Consider the following 26084-nt stretch of genomic DNA (forward strand, 5'->3'; position numbering starts at 1 on the left):
ATATATACACACACACACTGAGTAGTACTCCATATATATATATAATGGAATACTACTCAGTCATAAAAAAGAATGGAATCTTGTCATTTCCCTCAACATGGATGGACCTTGAGAATATTATGCTAAGTGAAATAAACCAGACAGAGAAAGACAAATAACATGGTTTCACTTATATATGGAATCTAAAAACATAAACAAAACTAAACAAAACAAAACTTATAGATATGTCATGCCCAGAGAATAGTGTGGTAGTTGCCAAAGAGAAATGAGCCTGAAGAGAGTGGGCAAACAGGTGAAGGGGATGGAGAAACAAACTTCCAGTTATAAAATAAATAAGTCATGAGGATATAATATACAGCATGGTAATTACAGTCAATAATATTTGAAAGTTGTTAAAGTAAATCCTAAAAGTTCTCACCACAAGAAAAAAAAATTTCTAACTTTGGTGACAGATGCTAAGTAGACACTGTGGTGATCATTTTGCAATGTATATGAATGTCAAAGCACTATGTTTTACACCTGAAACTAACATAATGTTTTATGTCAATTACACTGCAATAAAAAAAGAAACTTACAACAAGAACACATTTTCTTAAAAGTTTTGTAGAACGTTTCCCTCATGCTTCACATTTTTTCTTTTTTCTTTCTTTCAGTATTTACTAAACTGCAAAAAAGAAACCTTCTGTTAAAAAAATAAGATGAACTTCTATCTTTCTGTTCTACTGAACAGGACATATTTTAGCATGACTTACTTTTATCCCGAAAGTGTAAATTCACATTTTCTAAGAATTTAAATCTTTAAAAGGTCACTTGAAAATATTCATTTGGCCAGAGGACTTTAATTCACAAGAGTATTAATTTTTTTAATCATTAATGATCTTACTATAGATTATTTATGAAGACTATAATGACAAAGAAAAATATATGGTCTGACTGGTAATCCCAGACTTGAGAAACCTAATGATTTTTTTTAAAAACTAGACCAGTCTTGTCTTCATTATACATAACCTTCATATCCAGATAAAATTTACTTTAAATTTTTTATTTTTAATAAAATACATATATGGAGTTTTAAAAGCTGAATACTACTTCAGATAACTCATGTCTCATTCCACACTATGTCTATTACTTTATTATGTTGGATAAATTCATTTTTAGTTCTTTTACCTATTTAGTCTGCTATTTTCTGCATGTGTATAAATAAAATATGTATACTAATCCTTGATTTTTTTTTAATTTTAGGTAAAATTAAAGGACACTTTTGTCCTTTGAAAATAAGGGCATAAGTCTTACACTACTCTCTTCTCCAACACATACTCTATCCCCTCATATATCCAAAAGTTGTTATAATTTTTGATGAAATTCATATGCAGTGTTCATTATTACAAATACATACATATTGTCCTTGACTTAACCACGTATATATTTATCCCATTTAAGTTTATACAATTATTAGTTTTCCTATACTCAAATTTTTGTATGTTTTCTTGAAGATATTGCTTCTGCAGCTTATGCCTCCTGAACCAATCTTTGCTGACTGTCTCGTGAACCATCTCCATACCCATATCTGTGAGAATTCCCTTTGACTTTCTCATTAATTCATTTAGAAAATAATTGCTGAGCTCCAATTATTTGTCAAGCAGTAAAAAAAAAAAAAAAAGGAAAAAAAGATTCTAAAAATGCATGAAAACATGCAATAAAATTTCATGAGAGGAAATATAAATATATAAATGAATGAGATATACTATAAAAGATGAGGTAATTGTAGATAAAATACAAAAAAAAGAAAGCTACAGAACAATGCTTTCATTAATATATAAGCAAAAATCCCCAAGAAAAACATATCAGCTAAAATCTAAAATGTAGACAGGGAAAGAGTCCAGAAATAAACTCTCAAATATATATGGGTCAAATTATTTTCAACAAGGGTGTCAAGAAAATAATAAAAATAAAAATAAATACAATGTAGACAGGCAACACTCTCTAATCAAGTGGGGTTAAATCTAAGAAAGCAAGGCTTGTTCAAGATTTTAAAATCAGCTAATGTAATACTCACAGATATTAAAGGAGAAATAGCACATGATTTTCTTCATAAATCCAGAAAAAGCATTTGACAAAATTTAATACCCAATCATGATTAAAAAGCTTAGAAGATCAGGAACAGAAGGAAACTTCTTCAAACTGATAAAGGACACAGCTTTAAATTGTACAACTAACATCATACTTAATGGAAACAGACAGACTGCTCTCCTCTAAAATGAGAAGCAAGGCAAAATGTCACTGCCCAACACTTATTTTTTTTAAGATTTTTACTTATTAATTTATTTGAGAGAGAGAGTGAGAGAGCACATGCATGCATGGGGTTTAGGAGCAGAAGGAAGAGGGAGAAGCAGAGAGCAGGGAGTCTAACACAGGGTCAATCCCAGGACCCTGGGACCATGACCTGAGCTGAAGGCAATGCTTAACCGACTGAGCCACCCAGGGGCCCCCCACCACTTATTTTTGATGTCCTGGAAATCCATTTTAGCCAGCAAGAAAAATAAACAAACACTTGAAGCTGGGAAAGGAAGAATAACACTGTCTTTTATCATGTTCCATGATTTTAAGTCCTAAAGAATTTCTGAAAGATGACTATAAGAATTAATATGTGTATTTTACAATGCCATAGATATAAAATTATCACAAAAAGTCAAATATATTAACAATGAACACCTATAAAATAAGACAAAATAAAACAGTACCACTAACAATAGCATTAAAAAGTTAGAGGTAACTTTTTAAACATGGATAAGACCTATACAATCAAACTATAAAGCAGGACTGAGAGAAATTAAAGAATACTTGAATAATTGCAGAGATATGTCATGCCCATGGATAGGAAGACAGTATTATTCATATATCAATTCATCCCAAACTGACAGATACAATGCTATCTCAACCAATATCCCAGTAGACTCTAACATTTATATAAAAATATGTAGGAAGTAAAATAGTTAGTAAGAGTAAACAAATACATCAGTGGAAGAGAACAAAGGACCAGCTTTAGTTCTACACTTAAATGATTAATTTTTGACAAAAGCTTCCAGGCAATCAATAGGTAAACAACAGTAATTTCAACAAATGATGTTGGAACACCATGCATTATATTAATTCATGATGAATCAGAGACCTAAATATAAAAGCTAAAGCTCTAGGGGTGCCTGGGTGGCTGAGTCAAGTGTCTGCCTTTGGCTCAGGTCATGATCCCAGGGACCTGGGATCTAGCCCAGCATCAGGGTCCCGGCTCAGCAGGGAGTCTGCTTCTCCCTCTGACCCTCTTCCCTCTCGTGCTCTCTATCTCTCATTCTCTCTCAAATAAATAAAATCTTTAAAAAAAAATCTAAAGCTCTAAAACTTACACGTAATTAAAGGAGGATATTTTTGTGACCTTAGATAAGGAAAGTTTCCTTAGTAAGGCACAGAAAGTAGCAACAATTATAGAAAAAAATTGATAAATTGGACATTTCTCAACAGCAGAAGACACCATTAAGGAAATAGGACACTTACTGAGGGAAAAAGACTATAATACATGTATATGCTGGTACTTATCCTCAGTATTTAATAAATATCTATAGCTCAAAATTAAGCATACAAATGAAAAAAAAAATGCTTACACAGACACTCCAAAGAGGAATACATACAGATGACCAATAAGCACAAGTAAAAACCATCAGACGAAAGTAAACTGAAACCACAATGAGATATCATTTCATTCCTACTAGAACTGCTAAGATTAAACAAACAAACCAAATATTGGTGAGGGTAAGTATCAACTGGCAATCTCATATATTGCTGGCGGGATTATAAAGTAATATAATCATTAATTTTTTTTGTTTTTATAATGTGAGAAATACATCTGTCCTATGACCAAGCAATTGCAGTAACAGGTATTTACAAAAAGAAAACACATTTCCACAAAGAGATGTATACACAAATCTTCCTAGCAGCTTAATTCACAGTATCCAATAATTTGAAACAACCCATGTGTTCATCAAGAGAATAAACCCATGATAATATATTCACACAATAGAATACTATTCATTGATAAAAAGAAACAAAATTAGTAATACACTTGAGAATATAAATTCCAAAATTTTATGCTGAGCAAAAGGAGCCAGATATATCACTGATAGGAAGCTCATGACAGGCAAATCTAATATATAACAATAAACATCAGAACATTGGTCACCTCTGACTGGAGAGATGGGGGGAGTATTTCTTTTTTAGGGGGCAGTATCAACGAGAAGAAGAACAAGGAAAATTTCTGGGGTGATAGAAATGTTCTATATTTTGATGTGCTTTGGGTTATACTGGCATGCATTTGTCAAAATTTATTGCATTATATACTGAAAATGTGCATATTTCATGATATCTAAATTGTACTTCATTTTAAAAAAGGAAAAAAGAAGATGAAAGACCCAAAATAAGTCTTACCAGAGATCCCGAGAGAAAAGACTGAATGGGGAAAAAGCAATATGAAAAGACATAATAGCTTAGAATGTTTAAGAATTCATGAAGCACATCAATCCTCAGATTCAAAAAGTTCAATGAATCTCAAGCAGGATAAATAAAAAGAGAACTACTTGAATTCACACGATTTACTGGAATATCAGAGAAAAAGAAAAAATCTTAAGAGCGGAGGGGAAAAGAAACTACTTAAGAAGGAATGGCAATTAGATTAAGAGCTGATTTCTTGATCTCAACAGCAGAAGCCAACACACAGTGGGAAAATGTTCATTAAAAATTTAACAGAAAATAATAGCCAAACTAAACCTGTATGCCCAATGAAACTATCATTCAAACATTATGTTGAAATTAAAGCATTTAATCAAATTAGATTTAATATCAAAAGATCATTAAAGGGACTTCTTATAGATATGTTTCAGGAAGCAAGAAAATAATCTCACAAAAAAAGATCAGAGATATAAATAGAAAAAATGAGGAAGAAAACTGGGTCTAAAAATGTTAAACCTTTTTCCTGTATTAAAACCTTTCTAGATGGATGAAAAGATTTCAAAGAGAAAACACGCATATTCTGGCACAAAATTTTATATTAGCAATTGTGGTATTTTAAATGATACTCTGATTAAATAATTTTACTTTGGTTATCTATCCATATGTCTGTTAAAGCAGACACTGTTCATTGGAAATTCCAAATATAGTTAAAATAATACCCTTCAGATACCCTAATTCTCAGTATTTTTTCCACAAAATAAAAGAAAGGGCTCATGTGGAAAAAATCCTAAATTGAATAAAGGACATTTTGTTGGAACAATGATACAGTGAAAAATTAAAGTATTTTTAACGGCATCTCTCCATTACTACATAAGTAGGGTACAGCCAATTGGCATTTCAAGTGAAGCTGAAATTTCCCGACATATTAAGTTCACTGGGTCGTGAAACATATTTGATTTCACACAATCATATTTTTCTTCCAAGAGAAACATAATCTCTGTTGTTTCACTTACACTCAACCATTCAAATAGCTTATCAAATTACCTTTCTTGGTTTTTATGTAACTGGAATATATTTTAGGGGTGCAAACAATAAAAATAGTTTAATTTTACCTTGATAACCGAGATAATATGCTGATAATATTATGATTTTTAACTCTGCTTATAATATAAATATCTCAGTAAGGATCAAGTTTATAAGAAACAGAAACACATATATTACTTAAGAGATTAGAAATGTAGTGTTCTTTTTTGAGTTCCTAAGAACCAAACTGTAAATGCAAAGGAACATATTTAACTTTCAAAAGCATATTTTTGAGAATTATGTAATGATATCATATTACCAATCATGTAGTAAGAAATGAAATATTCATTATAAACTAGTTTATCAAGTACTACAATTTAAATTATTTCAGTAGTTATTCAACAAATATAGTGTAAGGTGCTATCTATACAAAGTTTACAGAACACTGTCTTTAGTTAATTCCATTCTTGACTTTCATTATTTCCTAACACTTTATCCAAAAAGAGGTGATTTTTAGTTCCCAATTCTTCCTTATTGTCTCATATAAAAACTGGTTTTTCCTTCCTTCCCCCATGCTCTTTTTTTTTTTAACTTATGTGTCCCTTTCCAACACTTTCCATCATACGCTCTGATTCTACTTTCAAGCAAATTACTCTGTATTCTCAGAATCAGAATGGCATATTTGGAAAATCCACACAACTACAAGTCATCAAAACAATAAAATCAGTTTTGGTACTAAATGCTTGACCGATCAGGATTTAAACACAGATAACACAAATTACTCTATTTTAAACAGAATACGATTTGATAGAGAGAATTATATATATGCAAAATTATTGAAATAGTTAAAGGAGTGATCTGTTGTGTGGTCCCACAGGAATGACTCCCAGAATTGACTTCCCAAGAGGCCAACGATAACATAGAAATCATAGAACATCTTTGTTGGTGACATGTGGAAAACTAGAGATCCTCTAAGTATAACTAGAAACAAGCCAATAGCCAAATAAACATCATAATTACACAGTATCCAATAAGTGCAGCCAAACTGAATTCAACAATACATTAAAAGATCATTCACCATGATCAAGCGGGATTTATTCCAAGGATGCAAGAGTGGCTCAATATTCTCAAATCAATCAATGTGATACATCACATTAACAAAATGAAGGATAAAAACCATATTATTATCACAACAGATGCAGAAAAAGCACTTGACAAAATACAATATCTGTTCATGATAAAAACTCTCAACAATGTAGGTTTAGAGGAAACATACCTGAACTTGATAAAGGTCATATATGAAAAACCCACAGATAATATCATACTCAATGATGAAAAACTGAGAACTCTGTCTCAGATCAGGAAGAAGAGAAGGATGTCCACTCTCACCACTTTTATTCAACATATTACTGGAAGTCCTAGCCACAGCTACCAGATAAGAAAGAAAGGAAAGGATCCAAATTGCTAAGAACAAAGTAAAACTGTCATTATTTGCAGATGACAAGTACTATATACATAAAACTCTAAACATTCCACCAAAAATCTCTTAGAACTAATGTGAATTAAGTAAAGTTGAATACAAACTAAGATAAAAAATATAAAGGAATCTATCATGTTTCTTTAAGTTAAAAATAAAGCAGCAGAAAAAGAAATTAAGAAAACAATCTCATTTACAATTGAACCAAAAAGAAGGAAATACCTAGAAATAAATTTAACCAATAGATGAAAAACCTATACTCTGAAAACAATAAGACATTGACAAGAGAAACTGAAGATGACGCAAACAAATGGAAAGATATGCCATGCTCATGGACTGGAAGAATTAGTTAGTATTGTTAAAATGTCCATATTATCCAAAGCAATCTACAGCTTCAATGCAATCTGTATCAAAATACCAACAACACTTTTCACAGAACTAGAACAAATAATGCTAAATTTACATGGAACCACAAAATACCCCAAATAGCCAAAGCAATCTTGGGAAAAAAGAACAAAGCTGGAGGTATCACAATCCCAGATTTCAAGAAGTACTACAAAGTTTTATTAATCAAAACATTATGGAACTGGCACAAAAACAGACACACAGATCAATGGAACAAAGGAGAGAGCCCAGAAATAAAGCCACATATATATGGCCCATTGATCTGACAAAGGAGGCAGCAATATACAATGGGGGAAAGACCGTCTCTTCAACAAATGGTGTTGGAAAAACTAAACGGCTACATGCAAAGGAATGAAACTGGACTGCTTTCTTATACCATACACAAAAATAAACTCAAAATGGGTTAAAGACCTAAATGTAATACCTAAAACCATAAAACTCCTAAAAGAAAACTTGGGCAGTAATCTCTTGGACAACAGCCTTAGCAATATATTTATAGATATGCTTCCTTTGGCAAGAGAAACAAAGGAAAAAATAACTGTTGGAACTACACCAAAACAAAAAGCTTTTGCACAACAAATGAAAACCATCAACAAACAAAAAGGCAATCTATGGAATGTGAGAAAATATTCCAGTAAAGGTTAATAGCCAAAATATGTAAAAAACTTATATGACTTAACAGCAAAAAACCAATCTGATTAAAAAGGGGAGGCAGGGGAACTGAATAGGCATTTTTCCAAGGAAGACATATGAATGGTCAACAGACAAATGAAAAGATGTTCAACATTATTAATCACCAAGGACATGCAAACCAAATGAGATATCACCTCACACCAGTAGAATGGCTAGTGTCAAAAAGACAGTAAGTGTTGGCAAGGATGTGAAGAAAAGGAACCCTCATGCATTGTTGGTGAGAATGTAAACTGATGCAGCCACTGTGGAAAACAGTAGGGCAATTCATTAAAACAGTAAAAATAGAACTACCATATGATCCAGTAATTCCACTACTCGGTATTTACCCAAAGAAAACAAAAGCACTAATTTGAAAAGATACATGCACTCTTATGTTTACTGTGGCATTATTTACAATAGCCAAACTATGGAACAAATCGAGTGCCCATTGACAGATGATGGATAAAGAAGATGTCACAAACACACACACACACACACACACACACACACACACACACACACACACACACACGGGATATTAGCCATAAAAAGGAATGAAAGTTTGTAATTTTCAAAAACATGGATGGAATTTGAAGGTGTTATGCTAAGTGAAATAAGTCAGAGAAAGGCAAATACCACATGATTTCAGTTACGTGTGGAATCTAAAAAACAAATGAACAAACAAAAACAAACAGACTCTTAAATACAGACAACTGGGGGTTGCTAGAGGTGAGTGGGGTGATGGGCAAAATAGCTGTAAGAGGATTAAGAGGTACAAACATCCAGTTATAAAATATATAAGGAGATCAAAAGTACAGTATAGGAAATATTGTTAATAATATTGTAATAATATTATATGGTGACAGATGGTGACTACATTTAGTTGTGGTAATCAGTGAGTAATGCATAGAATTGCTGAATCACTATATTGTACACCTGCAACTAATATATCATATGTCAATAAAATAATGAAATTCTTGCTTTAGCATTTAAAACAAGTATTTAAAAAATATCACTTTGCTGTTAGCATCTAAAATATTATATAAAATACTCTTTCCATATTATGCAGCCATAAAAAAAAGAAATCTTGCCATTTGCAACGATATGGATGGAACTGGAGGGTATTATGCTGAGCAAAATAAGTTAATCAGAGAAAGACATGTATCTTATGATCTCACTGATATGAGGAATTCTTTTTTTTTTTAATTTTTTTTATTGTTATGTTAATCACCATATATTACATCATTAGTTTTTGATGCAGTGTTCCATGATTCATTGTTTGTTCATAACACCCAGTGCACCATGCAAAACGTGCCCTCCTCAATACCCATCACCAGGCTAACCCATCCCCCCACCCCCCTACCCTCTAGAACCCTCAGTTTTTCAGAGTCCATCATCTCTCATGGTTCGTCTCCCCCTCTGACATACTCCCCTTTTCTTCCTCTCCTGTTATCTTCTTCTTTTCCTTTTTTCTTAAAATATGTTGTGTTATTTGTTTCAGAAGTACAGATCTGTGATTCAACAGTCTTGCACAATTCACAGCGCTCACCGTAGCACATACCCTCCCCAATGTCTATCACCCAGCCATCCCATCCCTCCCACCCCCAACCACTCCAGTAACACTCAGTTTGTTTCCTGAGATTAAGAATTCCTCATATCAGTGAGGTCATGTGATACATGTCTTTCTCTGATTGACTTATTTCACTCAGCATAACACCCTCCAGTTCCATCCACGTCGTTGCAAATGGCAAGATCTCATTCCTTTTGATGGCTGCATAATATTCCATTGTGTATATATACCACAACTTCTTTATCCATTCATCTGTCGATGGGCATCTTGGCTCTTTCCACAGTTTGGCTATTGTGGACATTGCTGCTATAAACATTGGGGTACATGTACCCCTTCGGGTCCCTACATTTGTGATATGAGGAATTCTTAATCTCAGGAAATAAACTGAGGGTTGCTGGAGTGGTGGGGGGCGTGGGGGGATGAGGTGGCTGGGTGATAGACATTGGGGAGGGTATGTGCTATGGTGAGCACTGTGAATTGTGCAAGACTGTTGAATCACAGGTCCGTACCTCTGAAACAAATAATGCAATATATGTTAAGAAAAAAGAAGATAGTAGGAAGGGAAAAATGAAGGGGGGGACATCGGAGGGGGAGACGAACCATGAGAGACGATAGACTCTGAAAAACAAACTGAGGGTTCTAGAGGGGAGGGGGTGGGGGGATGGGTTAGCCTGGTGATGGATATTAAAGAGTGCATGTATTGAATGGAGCACTGGGTGTTAAACGCAAACAATGAATCATGGAACACTACATCAAAAACTAATGGTGGTTAACATAATAAAAAAATAAAATAAAAATAAATTAAAAAAAATACTCTTTCCAAAAAAACTACAAAACATTACTGAGAAAAATTAAAAATCACCTAAATAAATGCACTTAACCTTGCCATACACAAGATATTTTAAAATATCAATTGCTTTTCTATATACCAATGAAAAAAATTAAATTTTAAAAACATGCCTCTTACAAAACATTACAATTTTCATTAACATAAAAATATTAAATGCCTTTATCATTAAACTACAATACATTACTGAATCTTTCAATCAATGGAAACAACATGTTTTTCCATTTATTGCAGAAGAGAAATGCTATGTGCCTAACTAACCATTGAGAGTTTTATTACAAGAAGCAGGAAAAAAACTGGCTATTGCAGAACAAATAGAGCACACTTCCAATCCTGGATGATTCAATGAAAAATGACAGCTTGTTTACACAGCAGCGCTTACTTTTATATAGTTAATTTGTGTAATAATTATACTGTAGTAATGCTATATGAAAGAATAAATTTTCCAAAAAAAAATTCCCTGGTTACCTTAACAACTAAAGAAAAATTTTAAATTAATATTGCCAATATTAGCTAATAAAAAGAAAAAAGGTAGAAGTGGGATGTGTGTGTGTGTGTATATATATATATATAATATATATATATAATGGATAAAATGGATTATTACTCAGACATAAGAAAAGTACGAACTCTTGGCATTTGCAACAACTTGGATGGGACTAGAGAGTATGATGCTATGGGAAAGAACCCAGTCAGAGAAACACAAACGCCATATGATTTCACTCATGTGTGGAGTTTAAGAAGCAATACTAATGAGCAAAGGGATAAAAAATGAAAGAGAGGCAAACCATAAAACAGACTCTTAACTACAGAGAACAAACTGATGGCTACCAGAAGGGAGGTAGGGGGGGAAGGATGGGTGAACCAGGTGATGGGGATTAAGGAGGGCATTTGTGATGAGCACCGGGTGATGTATGGAAGTGTTAAATCACTATATCACACAAATGAAACTAATATTACACTGCATGATAACTGGAATAAAAGTAAAACCTTAAAAAAACCCAATACCTAACATTACTAATTTCTAATAACACATTCTATAATTTTGTAAGAAGTATTGATTTCATGAATTTAAATCTGATACATGGGATAAATAATGTGGGAGAAGCCCTTGAATAAATATTTATAAAACTGCTTACTGTTAGGCTATATCCAAAACTGATTTTTAAGTATTCTAAATATAGTGGCTAACATTTCCAGGAATGTTCTTTACACAAGTTGCACTGAATTTTATACAATATCTGTTGTACGATCTATAAAACTAGAAGAATGAAAATTCATAAAATAGAGTCTATCGCCAGCAATACAGAAATGTGGGACAGGAGTAGGTGGAAGGCCAGGCAGATACCTAGGTGCCATAGTGAGAAAAGTTGGAATATAGAAAAAAGCAGAAGGGTTCCAGAAAAATTAATTGTATTAAAGAAGAAAGGAGAGGCTGTGGAGTCAGTTATGTTATTAGTTATTACATCCATGAACAGAAGATGGGTATTTTTTCAATAGACAAAACTAAGTGGCACACAAAAAAGCAGAACTCTCAAATTTGAAGAGGCCCAATCAGTCCCTCACTGTTCAAATCCAAACGCTCACAAGTCCCAGTGCTGGCTAACCATATCCATCACTGTGTCCCACCGAAAACTTAAGCTAAGCATAGCCCCTTCCTGCACCCTGTTAGTAATGTGTTCCTAAAAAGCAGAAATTGGGTTTTGAAATGCTACACACCCATAGCCAATTTTCCATTCTCTAAATAGGAAAATCATAATGCATTACACATCTACCCATCTACCTACAACTAAGTTCTAAAAATGCAAATGAAACAGTGAAACAAAATTAAGCTATTGTATTTATTACTGTATTTTGAGAGCTATAAATTCACTTGAGCCAGCAACGTCCATCAGTTTGATTAGCTGGTCTTCTGTCTTCACTGTTGTCTTCCTAAGACTAACATTACATGTTTACATAAACAAACTTAGAAGTGAATCCATCAATGAGATACTCTAAGAGTTATTTATTTATTTTTTTGGTCTACCACTTCAAAGCCAGCTCTCCTTGGTCAAAATGTTGTATTTTTCTTTCTCCTCTTACATCGTAATCTGTTTCACTTGTTTGGCTTTCTTCTCCATAGATTTCTTCATCTCTTTCACAATTTCTAGAAGCATTCATTGTTCAAATTAGACAAAGCATGACTACCTATGAAAGTCACTGAAGAAACACAGTCAAGGCAGGGGTGCCTGGGTGGCTCAGTTGGTTAAGCGTCTGCCTTTGGCTCAGGTTATGATCCCAGGTTACCAGGATCGAGTCCCGCATCGGGCTCCCCGCTCAGCAGGGAGTCTGCTTCTCCCTCTGACCCTTCCCCCTCTCATGTGCTCTCTCTCTCTCTCATTCTCTCTCTTTCAAATAAATAAATAAATAAATCTTTAAAAGAAAAAGAAGAAGAAAACACAGTCAAGACAAAATGCACGATAAAATAATGGCTCATAGTGCATTTGCTACTGTGATCTCCTTCTCTTAGCCATAAAAATGCCTGAAATGAACATCCTATGTATTGCCACTGCATGAAATCTTGAAAACATCTTTGTCTACCAATTGTATTTGGAATGGGACTTGAGATTTTTCCTGTAGAATATATTGCTTAAAGAGTATTCTAATGAGTTTTGGGTGATGTAAATATATTTTCCAGTATAAATATTGTGCCTTCTCCCAACAACAAAAAAGGAAGAAGAGATACAGGGATACAAGCATGCTATGAATTTGAGTATTTTTTAAAGGATTTTATTTATTTATTTGACAGGTAGAGATACAGTGAGAGAGGGAACACAAGCAGGGGAAGTGGGAGAGGGAGAAGCAGGCTTCCCACGGAGCAGGGAGCCCAATGCATGGCTCCTGGGATCATGACCTGAGCCGAAGGCAGATGCTTAACGACTGAGCCACCCAGGCGCCCTGGTATGAATTTGAGTATTAAAAACCAAGAGTTATTCTACTGTAACATTAACTTAGAAAACACTCTCTTAAGAGTATGCCTGTATATTTAAAAATGAACTTATGATCATCCCTCTACATATCATACCCAACCAAGTCATCCACTTCTGTGATTTTCAGGAATATTTATTTCCTCTGCATGATTATGAATAATAAATGAAATCAGCAAATTCATTTTTTATTAGTTTCAGGGGTAGAATTTAGTAATTCATTCAGCAATGAGGTATTTGGGGCTTTTGTGAGAGCAATTTCTTTGAAGGGAATGAGAAATGCAGAGGGGGTCTGAACCCTTGCTTTGAGCAGTAAGTGGAACATGATGGAGAAAAAACAGTGAGTGTATGATATGCTTTTAATAAATTTCAACATGTACGCAGTTAAACTTTGTAATCTCTCTAGCAGGGAAGAGGAGTAACAGGAAAAAAGAAGGAAGTAACATTTGCTGAACACCAACTATTTGCCAAGTATTGTTTAAAACACACTGCATATTATTATCCTAACTATTTTTCAAATCACTCAGAAGTAAATTCCAATAGTCCCATTTTTAGAGACAAGGAAGATAAGAATTAGGTTAAGTCAATCAGGTGACATTACACATGTAGTGGGCCTTGCAAAGGTCCGTGTCCATGTCTTTAAACCTCAGACACATGCATTTTGCACTAAGCATTGTGTATAGGGTTCTCTAACTTAGAACCAAGCACAATCAGCCAGATTTTCCTAACTCAGAACTCTGCCTGAGCTGCTGTACCAGCACTCTAATCAGTCGGTAGCAGCCTTTTAACTACTGCCAAATATTTCAGGGAAATGCGTGACCTCAAAGAGGAGCTAACCCATTTAGTCCCCATTGCTTTACATTTTTTTAAAGCAAAAGTTGATTAGCATGTGATATGTCAAAATATATGTGTTGTATAACTCCTATTTGGAAATGACTGTGGGGATCTAAAACACACACACACCCACGTACACACATACACCTACTTCCTTCCTTCATTATACTCAGAATTTTTATTAAATGTCTGCCAACAATACAGAGAATATGATAGTGACTAAATTTGAATATGGACATTTACAAGACGGATCTTGGTTGCCTTTTTCTTATTAAAATTCATTAAACAATTATTTTTATCCATCATCATTTAGCAATTAACAAAACTGCCATCAAAATAAGATCTTAAATATAACTTCTACAGACTTAATAATTATTTAATATTACTTTTGCTAATAAAGCCCTGTGTCTTGACTAATTAGAATCACCGATTCCAGATTGAGTTCAATTGCATCTTCCTAAATATATATGTTTTGCCACCTCTTCTCTTTTGTATTTTAAAGTATCTTTGATAGAGTTCTTAGCCTACCCACATGAATATCGATGAAAAGTATGTGAATAAGAGTCATTTTCAAAAGTTTAATGGATGTAGCTACTGTTTATGGCACATAACACCATTTACCCTTCTTCAATCTGTGCAAGTTCCAAGTTACGTGTTTTTATAGTAAAGAGAAATCAGCAACCATTAAGCCTTTCCAAGATACACATATACACACACATTATTCATGACACACCAAAAATATTTAGACAGTCAGTAAATGATAAGATTGAATAATCACAATGCAACATGGAAAAATTATATGTTGGTGATCTCTGCAAGAAAAAAGCTTTTTGTCAAAACATATTATAGAAACATATTCTTAATAAAGTGCAAAAAATGGAGGCTTACTCTCAAATATCTATGCCATCTAAGGAAAACTGACAAAGATGCCCAAATAAAGGATAATATGAGTTGATTTTATTGAATAAACATCTACCATGTACCAGACATGAGACTAGGCAAATTACATAGGCAGTGACCTCTTTATTCTCAGGGGCCTAAGAAATAAGTGATACTCTTTCTGTTTTACGGATGCGGAAACTGAGTCTCAGGGCAGTTATGTAATACATAGTGGTAAGAAGGGAGTCTGAGATTAGTAGCTAGTCTGCTCAAACATGGTACCTGTGCTTTCACATTTGGCGTTGGGGAACGTATTTGTGCTTCTATTTAAAGAAGAATACAACTGCAATTCTTGGATATTTACAAACTCTGGCTTAACTAATGGAACCCCATAGACAGACCTGAAAGCACCCTAGAATATTCACTTCCCCTCCTAGACTGTCCACTACGGTGGCCATTAGCCAGAAGTGGCTATGGAGCAAATGAAATGTAGCTAATCCCACTTGAAGTGTGCTGTGAGTATAAAATATACAGAATGTAAAATATCTCATTAATATTTTTCTAATGTTTTGTATTGAAATGATGATATTTTTGATATACTAGGTTAATGAAAATATATTAATTTCACTTTTTAAAATATAATTACTAGAAAATGTAAAATTACATATGTGGCTTACATTTGTGACTCTTTATACTTACATTAGACATTCATGGTATCAGTGATATGTTCAGGATACCACCCTCCTCCACCCCCAAATCTACATAGAGAGAGAGAGAGAGAGAGAGAGAGAGAGACCATTCCTTTAAAAACATGAGTGACTCCAACAGAGTCCTCTAAACTCATGATGAAGTCATAGTTTGTCAGGATCACTTCACAGTTCAAGTCTAAACAAGCTGTAGCTTTTCACTTTTCCTAAAAGAAAGGCACAAACTTTTAGTTTCTGGAGGCATAATTGTAAATATTTCCAATAGTCTGTAGGAATGTTAACTCCATACACACATATTTCTCATCTGCCGCATTTGAATGTGGGCATTGTAACTAAGGGGATCATGAAAAAATTAAAGTATTTCACCTTATTTTTCAAAGTGTTCATTAATAATATAAATAAAGACATTTGGTTGTTTCTTTTTTTTTTTTTTCCCCTCTTGGAGTCTTCCTACCACAGCCATTTCTACCAGTTATCCTACTTTATGCAAAGGAATACTGTATCTCCTTTTTAACTCTTACTGTTTTCTTTACTTTCCCTTCCTTCCCTTTTTTTTTTTTCAATTTGTTTCCTAAGGCTAGTCAATACGTTTTCAATGCATGTTCATTTTGGGAAAAAGTTGAAACAAACCAATAATTGAGGTGGTCCCATGTTAGCTCCCTATTTCTTTTGTAATATTATTGCAGACACTCAGTGATACTAGGTTCCTGCTTCAGCCAAACTACCCACTCACAGGACAGGCCACCTTGGCAGCCTGTGTGATACCCTCTTCTCCTGCCTCATGCTTTAGGGGTGCCCACACTCATTATTCAGTCTCCTGTGCTCACGCATGGTGCCCCTATCCAGCAAACTGAAGAGTCTTTCCTTTCTATGAACCCTAGGTGAGGTTCCAAACTCCTGCACATCCTATAAATAAGCCTCAAATCAGATGTCCTCAACTGGGGGTTTTCTGCATTTTCTTTGCATCCTCTTAAAGTTTTGTGTATTTCTCCTGGCATTTAATTATAGCCTACCTAATATTAGAGTTACTCAAGGTGTTTTTCCTATTCCCCTTTACCATACTGAGTTATTCTTAAGAGCAGAGATTCTTTTATTTTCCATTCATCAAAAAATTTAATATGATACTTCAAGTATCATACGTATATACAAAGAACTCTACCATTATTAATATGTGTCCTTTATTTGATAATATACATTTTATACCACTTTGTAGATACTTTGTAATCTTCCTTCTGGAAGTTGTTTTTAACTAACTTTTATCGAGATTTCACAAGTTAAGAATCTGATATTCCCAACAAGACTGATTTGTCCTTCACACATCCCACTTTGTAGCTGTTCATTAAAGTTTGAACATGGTTCAACATAAAACTTGCTCCCTCACTACTTAGATGCTATAAGATTAGTTTTTCAAAAGACCAGACCTAGACACAAGCTAGTACAGCTGCCATCCAAATAGTTGACAAAGAATGGAAAGCAAAGCTTTTCTCAAGGAAGTAGATGAAGTCTGAGGTATCTGAAATGCTCCTCCATTACAATTTCATGAGGATACTTATCCCTAAACAGCCTTCAAATGTTCATTTGTTTTTCTCTATACTATTCCATGTAGTGCTGAAAACATGTCAGGAAAAGACTCTGTTCAACTACTAGTCAACTAGGAAACATTTATCTAGAAACTTCCTCTTAACCAAATTAAAATACTCCCTTTGACACAAATGGAGAAGTAAAGGCAGAAATGCAATGTTCCTTATTCCATCTACCATGCTAAAAGCCAGAGCAAACATTCATTCTTTTTAAAGCACTTTCATTTTCACTAATTATAAAAGATATAATTTATCAAACCATAAGAGACTCTTAATCTCAGGAAACAAACTGAGGGTTGCTGGAGTGGAGGGATGGGGTGGCTGGGTGATGGATATTGGGGAGGGTATGTGCTATGGTGAGCACTGTGAATTGTCTAAGACTGATGAATCACAGACCTATACCCCTGAAACAAATAATACATTATGTTAATTAAAAAAAAGCTACAAAGACACACACACAAAAAAGATACAGAGTTTAGGAAGGTGAAAAAAAAAGATATAATTTATATACCAAAGGAATGACACTTATGGTTTCTTCAATAAACTCATGATTTAAATATTACTATGTCCTATCAACTGACAAAATCTGCTGTTTTTTTCATTTTAATAATATACACAGCATTTGTTTTCATTCCATACCCCTAATATATCATGCAGATTAATGGTGCCTGCTATTTCCACTTCTTATATTGAACATACACCAACTCAACATTTTAATATAATTCTTTAGACAAATTACCAAAATATATTTTAGTTTAAAAGAGTATATGAACATATTCAATCTCCTAAACTATTGAAATATGTAAATACAACCATTCAAATTGCAATGTCCGCAGGTCTAAAAAGAATAAATGGCACATCCACAGTCATGCCTAATTAAAACCAAATAACTCTTTTTTTTGATGTTCTTATATTTTATTGGGTAAAATGATATTTGTTAAGGATTGAATTCTGAATCAGACTGCAAACAAACGAGTCCTATTTTGCTGATCTAAGAAGCAGCTGACTAAATAGAACTCAGAAACTGGTAAACACATTGAAGCTTGGAGAAAATGTGGAGGACAGCAGTATGTGTCAAAGCTTGAAAGATTTTTTTTTTAGATTTTTTTCTTTATGAAAGCAATGAATTACTAGGTATTTATATCATTTCTTTTCCATTTTTTTCCTTCCCTTTCACCAAGCTGTAAAAATACCAAGCAATCACAACTTAAAATGTACCTGTTGGAAGAGGTGCTGCAAGGTCTTCTTTCATGGAGAACTGGGGTGATAGACAACTCTTTGTAAGCACAATGTCATCCAGGGCAATATCACCATGGTGTCCTTCACCAACTCGGCCTTCAAATTTGAGTTGGAAGTCCTCATCATCAGACAGTGATAGTTCTTTCCGCTGCCAGAAATTGCCTTGTTCTACAGTGAGGTTAAGTAGGACCTTTGTTTGGTTGGAGACTGATACCTGGGTCAAGGTGAGTGCCCCAATGCCATTTCCATACATGTGATAATGAAAAATTATCTGTAACCAAAAATAGGAATATTGTATATAATTAGTACGATTAACTCCACTTTGCTTTCAATTATATCATATTGCCCTCTCCTTTATTAACAGACTCTCAAATGAAAACTAGATCTGCATGCCCTATTGTTCTGTGAGTACTCTAATACTGAGTGAAGTCAGGCCAGCCTTAAATCATAAGTTAATGATCCATGGAAGACAGAGCAGTAAGAATCAAATAGAAATTTAGGTGAAAAACTGAGCTGAGTTTATTTTCTTTCTCTGACTTCTAAATGGAGAATTTCCCAATAAACTCTTAAAGTCCACTGTCAAAGGAATAAAACATCATTAAAAAGTGATCTATCATCTAAAGACTTTTCATGATTAAGCAATAGTAGGAACTAAAGAAGACCATTTTTGGTATCATAAAATTTAAGGCATTTTCTTCAAAACAGTAGAGTAATCTGTTGCTTATTCTACCATATTCTTGCACTTGAAACACATTTTTAGATCTACAAGATCTTCAGGGCTCCACTATATCCCACCAAACTACCAGAACAGCAGTTATCCAAATTTAGTTGAAATGCTAGAAACATGATCTAAGAGAGCAGCCTTGGGCATGCCCCCCACTAAGAAAAATTAATATAAGTATTTCCAAAGATTAACACTTCAATGTTTCAAAGATGGAGTTTACCAGATTTTTAGTAATTGTTACACAGAAGGGTATTGTTAGAAGTAATAGTTACACAGCACTTTTAAGCTTTTGTCTTGTCATGTGTATGAACGAGGGAACACAGTAAAGGTGAGTGATCCCCACTCACCAGAAAAAAAGGTATTTTTGAAACACTAGCAGTCACGTATTATTATACCCTAGAGAAAGAAAGAAATGAATGTGCTTAAGGGTAAAGAATTTGATTAAACAAAATATGCAATGCACACTTTAAAAAGCATCAACTTAGAATAAGTAAGCCATGTGAAATGACTCTTCTCAAATTTCCTAACTGATGAAACCTTCAGGTATTCTTCTGTGATCCAAAATTGTCTCTTCTGTTGATGAACTTTTCCAACACAAGCTCTGTGACCATTATGACTTGTTCTGAGAGAGGACCCATGAAATCTTGGTTATATGACTCATTAGAGTAAGAAACATAAGGGGCCTATGGCCAACCTCTAAAACAGCATAAAAAGATACCAGAGAAAACGGTCTGATGCCCATAAGACATGTCTGTATGGATCCCATGCAGCCATAGACATGGCCTTTCTAATGGTCTGTCTTGTTTTGTCTTACTTGTGCAAGAAATCTGAGGCCTACCTTTCTAATTGCAATAAATATTCCCCTTTCTTCTTGAGGCCATTTTTTGAATGACCCCATGTAGTTAACATGCAAACAAACATATAAACACCTCTATTTCTACAGAAAACACTTGACAACAACATAGTCTAATCGCAGGGCATTGTGAGGGAATAAAACTCTAAGTACAAGACTCGTCTAGAGAGGCACTTTCTCTGGAAATTTCAGAGTTACTCAAAGGTCTCATCTCTTCCCACATCGATCTGTTTCATTTCTCCCACCACCCATCCCTAAAAAGGAAGAAAAATCTTCAATTTGATTTTGTTCTGCTTGAAGGTATTCCACAAGGTCAAGTGACAAATTTTTTTCACGAAATTTGAGAGGTCACCCTGCTTACCTGATATACATATTTTTTATATGAGCGACACAATCATTCCCAGCATGACCTTTCCTCACTTCTTTGTATTCAATCTATATCATAAATATTCATAAAATGAACCATTCATCATTAATTTTTTGACATTTCTTCTAGGCATATTTCATTATTCTCACACAGATGTATAAAACAGTGGGGGACTACAGTTCCAGGACCAGGGAAAAATAGAGATGGATGAAATCCTGAGTTACTACAGTATGAAAAACAAACCTTTGGAGCATTTTCAGAGGAAGCCTAAGTAGAAAAGCCAAGAAGTCAAGCTGGAATGTTATACACTTTTTTTAATTTTTAATTACTTTCTAAGACTAAAACAAATTTGTAAATTTCAGAATATCTATGGATGTAGACAGATTTATAGATAGAGACTTGACATATAAAATCTGGTGTGCTTGGGCTTCGTTTTGGAGAGTTATCAAGTAATTGGAAAACAACAAAAACAGACAAGAAATACATTTGATTAAAATTCATTTGTTTGCTAAACTAATTTGATAAAGTTTATTGTTATTCTGTATAATTTGTTATATGTGCTTTAGACTGCTGAGTTAACTCTAAAACTCTGATCTGATCATGTCACTCTCTTGCAGAAAATTCTATCAAATGTGCCTCAAGAGATAACAGAAATGAGGTTACCCCCTGAGAGTTAAACTAGGAAATCAACTTAAGATGAGACAGAAAAGCTTCCAACACAAACTAAAAGTTTAGCATGTATTAAAACCATGACAATGGTAGGAAGTGAAGGCTGCTCAGTACAAAACAGAGGAGCAATGTAATGGGTGCAGGAAATTTGGGGAGCCTTGGGGAAAAGGTTTAAAACGCCTCCTGCCAAAGGTTAGGGCTCTGTGGTGGAGGCGTGTACACAAGGATATTATACTTTGAAAACAATAAAGATTTCAATCATGCTATTATCTTCCAGCCTGATTCTTTGATCAGCTGACAACTTTCTGAATGTAATTTGCTTTCCTTTCAGTGTTCAAACACAGAACCCACCAGTCAGAATACGTGTGTTCACATCTTATGGAGACCACATTTCTCACTGTAAATATAAATGGCACATTTATTCATATACCATTCTCCCGTAAGCAAGATTCTTGTGAAGTCATCTCTGAGTGATTAATTTACATTATATGTAAAGCTAAGTTTAGAACCTAACTCAGCTGACTTAAATCCTTTGTGAAATAAAAGCAATCAATAAAGAAAAGTGAAGGACCTGAAAATACAGTCATCATAGAGGGTGGTTGTCCCAAAGAGCCATACAATCCTATTTATACTTTCAATAGTACTAACATTTGCCTTAAAGCTCCGCAGGATAAGGGCCAAACCATCTTTTCCTCCCACCTATAGAAGTTCTTCTACCTTTTTTAGGGCTAATTTTAGTCTTTCTCATGAAGACTTCGTCAACCATTTTATAGTGGCTCCAACTATCTCTAATATTCCTTCTTGGGGATATTTATAAACTACTTGAATTTTCTTTCTGACAGTGAAATTCTCATAATTCCAGTAAGTACTAAATTCCTTGAGAGGAAGCAACTGCATTTTACTTCTTTTGTACTATCCATAGCTTACAGATAAAAACCATGAAGTTTTCCAGTGGTTTTCAAAATTCAAATATCTATGGAATTTATCAATAGGATAAATTCTTCCCAGTTCTAATAATCCTTCTCTTTCATCCTTACTGTACTTTTCTCCTTTCCATACATATCCTAGGTTGAAGAAATTCAAACTCAGCTTTGGTCTGGTCTTGGCCATTCTATTTTCTGTATTAGTGTTCTCAGCAGTCACTTACAACATTTCTGGGTTTTTCTCTTACCTTGCAGTTTTTGCTTCTTCTGCTTATGACTGGGCTGGAAATTCTGGCTGCTCTCATGGGCTGTTGAGGAAACAAGCTCTTTATGAAGATGTAATGACCAGAGGAGTTTCGTAAGGTGTGATCAGCAGCTGGCTCTGTGCCTATGGCAGGGATGCTGCTAGCTTTCAGATTCCAGTCAAAGTCATCATCCTGCTCCTGCTTCCAAGAGCAAAGGTCAAATTCAAAATCACAGCGCCCACTGGAGGTACCTGGAAAACATTTCCCAATTTATGGTAAAGAGAAAAAGGAAATTAACGGACTTTAAGATATGCAATCCAAAATTACCGTGATCTTGACACATCGTGTAATAGTTGACACCTTAGAAGATTATACTGACATCAGCACTAAAACAGAATATTTTAAATCTATGGTTAGTAATTAATGTTTCAACATTTTATCTCAATTGGAAAAGACTTAGATATCAATAAATTCAACTCAATTTATCATTTAACCCAGCAAAACTTCAAAGTGTTAGGTTACCAAAGATTTTGAAAGCTATTTAATAGTTTGTCTACAAACCTTTTTGTCTTTTAACCAACTTGTTCTTAACAATTAGCCATGAAAAGTTCCAGAGACAAAATCAACCATTATCTTAGGTCATTTTTCTTGGCAAATTGCACTAGTCACAACTTGAATTGAACTAATAAGTTCAGATAAAAAAAAAAAAAGCTGATTATCTAGAGAGGCTTGTGAAGATGTGGGAGTAGCACAGTTCTCAATTGGTTACTAAAGTTTTCAGAAACTAAGGTTTCTAAGAATTAAAATTCTGATAAATGTAATTAAGATGCTAGAATGGCTCAGGGAAGCAACTCTGTATGTAAGAAAGTAAGAGGTGTATAAAGAGGAATAAGGAATTAAAATACATTTTTGTTGAGGGAAAAGAAAGTAATTTTGTCCTAAAATGAAACTGGTTTAGAGACAGAAGGCTTACAACAAAATCTGTATTGAAAAAGAAAAAGAAAAACCAAAAACTTGTAAAAGATTTGTGAGGGGGAATCTCTGGAAAAAAATTTTTTCCAGGGTCAGAGCTGACTAGGATTGGAATAAATGAGTTTTAAAAGTACACTGGCATAAAATTGAAATTTGGCTTCTCTCTGTACTAAAAAGACAAAGTTTTCTTGGATTATTTCTCCAAGAAAATTGTAATTGATAAGAAATTGTAAGCAAAGTTTCTGTTTTGTCTTTATCAGGTCTGTGGCTACGTGAAACAGTTAAAATTTCTCAAATTAAAGGAGCAAAGTTTTGCTAACAACTAGATAACCTGATGTTTTTGCCTATGAAATCCCTTGTTACCACCTCGGTTAAATAAATAATGAAACATTAAGTTTTATAGTGATCTGTGATCCTATTTAGGCATGTGCTTTAGAGCCTTCTGATATTTTTAATAAATTTCCCAAACATTAAAATTCTGAATAAAGTATTTTTGGCTAAAAGAAAAAAGAATATTTTAGTTTCCTACACATAGCTATTTCCATGGCTTGTGCAAATTTATTTCTCCACAAATCTGGTTCCCAGTCCCAAAATCAATGAGAAGATATTTTAGCATTATACACATTTCCTCCTCCAAACAACTATTTGGTCGACATAATTTTATTTCTTCTTTCTTCTCATCTTTGCTCCTCAGGGTCTGGTAGGAAATTTAGGAAGCTTCTTATTCAATAGTTTGGCTTGGGAAATGCTGCCTAAAGCAAAAGTTATTAATCACTGAAACTGTTTTTTTTTTTAACATAATCCTCATTTTAGAGATGCGAAAATTGTGAAACAGAAAAGGTAAAAAGTGTATTAACTGGAATTACAATAAGTTGCAGAAATTAAATATGTGACATTGCATGAAATACCAACTATCTCTCCCAGGTTCCTAAAAATATTTTATTACAAACGTTGTTCGTGTTTTCATCTACTTCCAGGATAGCAAGAATGATTGAGGTCAACCATGACCTTGTTTATTTTCTGCCTGCTGGATCTATCCATTTCTGATAGATGGGTGTAAAAATCTCCAACTATGATAATGGATTCATCTATTCTTGCAACTGTATTAGTTTTTGTTTGATGTTCTATTAGGTGCATACACATTAGGGATTGTCACGCTTCCTTGGGGAAGTGACTCCTTTATTGTTATATGGTGCCTTTATTTTTCCTTGGTAACTTTAGAAGTTTTTATTTTACCTTCACTTCTTCTCTTGGGCTCTCTTTTCCTTTTGTAGACTTGAGTTTCTGACTTAGATTATTTTCCTTCCTCTAAAAACTTTTTTTTTCCAAAGTAGGTTTTCTGGCAAAAAAAATAAAATTTTCTTGATCTGTGTTTGCGTGAGAAAGTTAAGAAAGTATTTGTCCTTCATTTTAGAAGGATAATTTCATAGGGTATGAATTCGAGGTTAGTTTTTTTGTTTTTCCCCCACAACACTTTGTTTCAATCTACTTTCTTCTCATTTCTGTAATTTCTGAGAAGTCAAGTATAATCCTTACATTTGTTCCTCTATAGGTAAAGTGTCTTTATCTTTCTGACTTTTCTAAGGATTTTACTTTGATTTTCTGTATCTTGGAAATAATATGCATAGGTGTAAGGGTCATTTTTTGTTTGTTTTTTTTTAAGTTTTTATTTTGTTTTGTTTGCATTTATCCTGCTTTACATTCTATGCTGTGTTTTTGTGTCCAACATTCATTTGGGGAAAATTCTTAGTCTTTATTTCTCCAAATCTTTCTTCTGTTCCTTTCTCTTTCTTGTCCATGTGGTATTCCCACTACACATGTTACACCTTTTGTTGTAAAGTCTTTGGATATGCTGTTGTGTTTTCTCAGTCTTTGTTTTCTCTGTTTTTCAGTTTTGGAGATTTCTATTGTGATGTCCTCTAGCTCAGATACCATTCTTCAGCTGTGTCCAGGCTACTAATAAGCCCACCAAAGCTTATTCATTTCTGTCACAATGGTTTTGATCTCCAGGATTTCCTTCTGATTCTTAGGATCTCCATCTCTCTATTTACATTGCCCATCTTTTCTCACATGCTGTTTTATCCACTAGAGGACTTAGCATATTGATCATAGTTATTTTAAATACTTGGTCTGATAATTCCAACATCCCTGACATGTCTTTCTGATGCTTCCTCTCTCTTTTCAAATTATGGGCTTTTGTCTTGGTGTTTTTTTTTTTTATTTTTTGGTTTTTTGGTTTGTTTTGCTTTTCAGCAGGCCATGTGATATTTTCTTGATAGTCGGACATGATATACTGGGTAAAAGGTACTCCTGTAAATAGGCCTCAGTGTGGGGAGAGGGGAGGTATTCTACAGTTCTATGATTAGGTCTCAGTATTTTAGTGAACCTGTACCTCTGGACTGTGAACCTAACAAGTGTTTCTCAGTTTTTTTTCTCCCCCCCACTTATGTGGAACAAGATATCTAGAGAGGGTTAGCAATGGAGAATTCCCTTCCACCAGGTCGGTTAGGCTCTGAGAATACCCTGGCAGTTGAGGCTTTCATTGTCTGAGGGAATGCCTTGTGAGGAAGAGCAGAGTGCTCTGTGATACCTCAAAATGGTGTTTTTCCCCCTCGTTCTGTTGGAAGCAGAAGATTTT

The 26084-nt window shown here is 34.1% G+C and overlaps 1 protein-coding gene across 1 annotated transcript in view; it reads right to left on the bottom strand.

Moving 5' to 3' along the window:
* Positions 1-26084, bottom strand: part of MALRD1 (MAM and LDL receptor class A domain containing 1) — a gene marked incomplete at its 5' end in the record, with an annotated part of 844763 nt that overhangs the window by 404230 nt on the left and 414449 nt on the right. Inside the window, 2 exons of the mRNA XM_073885547.1 lie at positions 18673-18964; positions 22478-22725. Of these exons, the coding sequence (XP_073741648.1) occupies positions 18673-18964; positions 22478-22725 (540 nt within the window). The remainder of the gene's footprint in view (positions 1-18672; positions 18965-22477; positions 22726-26084) is intronic.

This window comes from Callorhinus ursinus, unplaced genomic scaffold (genome assembly GCF_003265705.2).
Source record: "Callorhinus ursinus isolate GAN/ISIS: 27379988/994484 unplaced genomic scaffold, GSC_fseal_2.0 scaffold63, whole genome shotgun sequence".
In the NCBI taxonomy this organism is placed as follows: domain Eukaryota; kingdom Metazoa; phylum Chordata; class Mammalia; order Carnivora; family Otariidae; genus Callorhinus; species Callorhinus ursinus.